The following is a 3,935-nucleotide window of genomic DNA, read 5'->3' on the forward strand; positions in this document are numbered from 1 at the left end:
TACAGTTATAAACACATATTATAGATGCTCGCCCTGTGCTTCCTCATATCTAGAGGAGAACGATAATTTATATATCTCAGAAGAAGTCAGAGAGAGGAGTGGTCCTCACAGTAGAGAAAGAGAATGAAAAGGTCAAGTTTGACTAAGAGGAGGAAAGGGGCAAGAGCATTTTCTGGAAACTAAACTAAAGGGACATAATCCTCATTGAAAAGCAAGTATTAAAGTTAAATCACGGCAAATGTGAAAGGTAATTAATTGCTACTGTGTAGCTTAGCTTGTCTCTATATTAGTAAATGTTAAAATCAATTTGCAAACTTTACATAGACTCAAGCTAGCCATGTGTCTGTGATAAGGGATGCAAATCTGTAATTTTAAAAACAATTTTTGTTTAGTAGCGTACTATCACTTTTTAAATGTAGTCAATGAATTTTCGAATAGCCTATCTAAAAAAGGCTGGATGCACTTTTTTTAATTTAAGGTGGGCACAGCTCACAGTTGCCCATGTGGGGATTGACCCAGAAAACTTGGTGTTATCAGCACCACGCTCTAACCAACTCAGCTATTCGCCCCCCAACGGTTTGTTTGTTTGTTTTTGTTCAACTTTATAAGGGTGATAATGGTTAGTAAAACTACATAGGTTTCAAGTGTACACTTCTGTAATACATCATCCGTATATCACATTGTGTGTTTAAAAGCAACAGTTAATTCTCCTTCCATCACCATATTTTGACTCCAATTACCCTCATTTACCTCCCCCCTCCCCCTTACCCAGTGGTAACCACCAAACTACTGTCTGTAACTTTTTAACTTTTATCTTTTTTGTAACTGCACAGGGTAGAGAAGAAACCTGTTTTGACTTCTTTTCCCATTGAGGGACAACCGGAGGGTTTACAGGGGCCCATAGGGGTTCATCACATCAGTGTGGATGTGAGAGAGGCTGAGTTTTTAAAGGGGAAGAGGAAAAAAACAATAAGTAGATCTACCATTTCCTTAAGGAATCTTTTCATTTTTGTAACTGAGAAATAATTTCTTTCTACCCATAGCCATGAAGACAAGGTAATGGTTTAACTCCTCTCCACATCTTGCAAGGAGAAACCAGAGGGCACACAGAGTTTAAGAACAGGCTGATTTGGAGAAACACTCTGAGCAGACACAGCTGGCTGTGGTCTGGAATGAGGTCATGGTCCAGGTGGGGCCAGGAGCCCCCTGCCTGTTCCAACACCTCAACCCATCCTCTAATGTTAGGTTCCTTGGGCTTGGGGCTGGCTGGGCCATGCTGTGTCTCTCTACTCTCTTTAGGGTGAGCTTAGCCAGTCCCGTGACATCAATGCCCCCTATAGCTGATGTGTCCCACATGTGTATTTCCAAAGGTGACATCCCAACTGAGCTCAAGATTCATTTTTTTTCGGCTCTCTGCATGACATTTCCACTTGGACATCTAATGGGCACCTCAGATTTTACAGGCCACGCCTACCCCACTGCTCGTGTTCCCCCGTATATGTCCCCAGATTAATAAATAGCAACTCTTTCAACCCGGGTGTTTAAGTCCAAATACCAGAACATGCATTACTTTTCTCAAGTCCCACTAGTCACCTCTGGTCCTTTAAGAAAATCTTGTTTATTCATCCAAATCTGTCTAGAATTTGTCTATGTCTCTCCATTTCTACAGCCTCCACTCCAGTTCACACCCTTTGTCTCTCACCTGGACCAGCTCTGTTATCTCCTATCTGCTCTTTCAGGTTCCACTCTCCACCCTCGACATTCTCCAAAGCAGCCAGAATAACTGATTTAACATTCAGGGGGATTTCTTCTACTTAATATTCAATATTCAATATCACAATTTTGACCTCCATCCACGAATTTGTATTTTGAGCCCTTTGGTGGTAATTTTTTGTATTTATTTATTTTTTCTGGCACCCTGTTGCTTTATGACAAGAATTGGTACCAATGAACTAGAAATCTCACCTGCCTGTATTCTAACACACGCCCAGCATTGGTGCCCACAGAAAGTCAGCCCCACGTCTATGGGAAAGCCGGCCCTACCCACAGGTACATTATCACTGCAGCCCAGGGTGAGCTCGCCAAAGAGGTGTTCTGGCAAGCTGGCTTCCAAGGCCCCCAATTTGCTACCTAGAATTAACTGATACCATTTCAGATAAAGGGAAGAACCCCTTTATTTTAATCCCTGTCCAATCCCATTCTCTTCACTCTTCTTCCACAGGCCACCACAGTCGTGATTTCAGACCATTTTTTAATCGCTTTACCGTGCACACACTTACAGATACCAGGGCCCCAGGCCACCCATCTCAGCGCACCCCCACATACCACTGTGTTTATAAGGCAAACATTAACTGTATTTATCTGGGACCCACGAAATACCTCCTCGCTCCATCCACGGAGATCCGGAGCTGCATGTGGATGGGGCAAGAGTGGCTGGAGAGGCTCCCGGACACTTGTCTTAATCCTGAGAAGGTGACGGTTTTGCACACACCAATCACCCAGACACCATTATTTATTTGAATCAAGAACCATTAACTTTATTGGAAAAAATGGTACAACCTGAAGGAAAAGATTAAACGTTTTGCAATGGAAATTCTGCAATGTGCATTCGAAACATGGTGACCAGGGGAAGTCACCCAATGGCTATAGGGCAGGCAGTCCAAGGTCAGTTCTTGTTGCTGTCACGCATGGTGAGCTTAGCACACAGGTCCTCTGCCAGGCCGGTTTCCGGGGCTCCCATCTTGCGCAGGTTGGTGATGTGGTCCTCTAGCTCTTGGATGAACTTCATTTGCTCTAACAGGTAGTGACTCTTGAGGAAGTCGCACAGGTGGGCGTCCTTCATCTCGGTGGCCAGCTGGTGCAGATCGAATAGGCTCTGGTTCACGCTCATCTTCAGGTGGAAGGCGCACTCCATGACGGTTAAGGCGTTCTCCCAGCAGCTGGGGTCAGGACTGTAGATATCCTGCAGGCTGAGGCGGCCCCCGCGCTGGTTCTGCAGCCACATCAGGCTCTGGGCATGCTGAAGCTCCAGGCTGGACTGCTGCAGGAAGAACTGGGAGAAGGGCTTCCAGGCCACGTCTTCGCAGTTGAAGTAAGAGGCCATGGTCTCGAACTTGTGAGAGGCATAGAGCTCCAGGGAGATCTGGTAGTTGATGGCGGCCTCGCATTCGGGGTGGTAGTTTTCGCTGACAAACGGGGGCGGCGCGGTCGTCATGGCTGGAGGTGCGGGCCCAGGCGAGGGCGAACGCGGCGGCTGGGCCTTGGAGTGTCGCAGGAGCAGGCGACCAGGGCAGCCAGAAGCTGAGTCAGGGGCGGTTTGCCCAGGTACCTCAGCAAACTCCCAGGATGGACCAGGAGGACGCCCTCTGCTGGGCTGCGAGGCAGGGCGGAAGCTTTGGGAGGGGACCGGAAATGAGTTCCCTTGAGGGCTGGGGGGCGGGGTGGAGGCCTTTGTGGTTCCGGTGGGGGAGGGGCCAGGCGAGTGGGCTCTGTGTTCCAGGGTCCATGGCAGCCTTGTGAGCGCAATGGACTCTGTGCCGAGCACTTGGCATATAAAAGTTTTAATTTAGCAATTTATTATTTTCCAAGGACTTTCTACTATTCTGGTTACTCCCTTTAATAGCACCCTGATCTCATGTAAAAAAATAAAAGACAATTATTCTCAAAATTGTGAGAATATTCATTTCCAGTTTTTGGTAAAATTCTCTTCCTTTTCATGTTACATATATATATATATATATATATATACACACACACACACACATGCATACAAATATATATATATATTTGTGTATATGTGTACATATACATGCAGACACACACATTTGGATATATGTATGTATATGTAGATATATTTATAAATATGTAAAATTTTGTCTTCTCTGTTGAAACAAGTGCTTGTTCATCACGGTGTTCTCTTCCACTTTCGTCAAATA

At 45.6% G+C, this 3,935-nt stretch overlaps 1 protein-coding gene across 1 annotated transcript; it reads right to left on the reverse strand.

Annotated features, from left to right (window-relative positions):
* Positions 1 to 2,665: 2,665 nt before the first annotated feature.
* Positions 2,666 to 3,214, reverse strand: LOC117027238 (ferritin heavy chain-like). The gene has a single exon (XM_033114768.1). The coding sequence runs from the start codon at positions 3,212 to 3,214 to the stop codon at positions 2,666 to 2,668; it is 549 nt and encodes a 182-aa protein (XP_032970659.1).
* Positions 3,215 to 3,935: the final 721 nt, after the last annotated feature.

The sequence above is a fragment of the Rhinolophus ferrumequinum genome, chromosome X, assembly GCF_004115265.2.
Source record: "Rhinolophus ferrumequinum isolate MPI-CBG mRhiFer1 chromosome X, mRhiFer1_v1.p, whole genome shotgun sequence".
Classification (NCBI taxonomy): Eukaryota; Metazoa; Chordata; class Mammalia; order Chiroptera; family Rhinolophidae; genus Rhinolophus; species Rhinolophus ferrumequinum.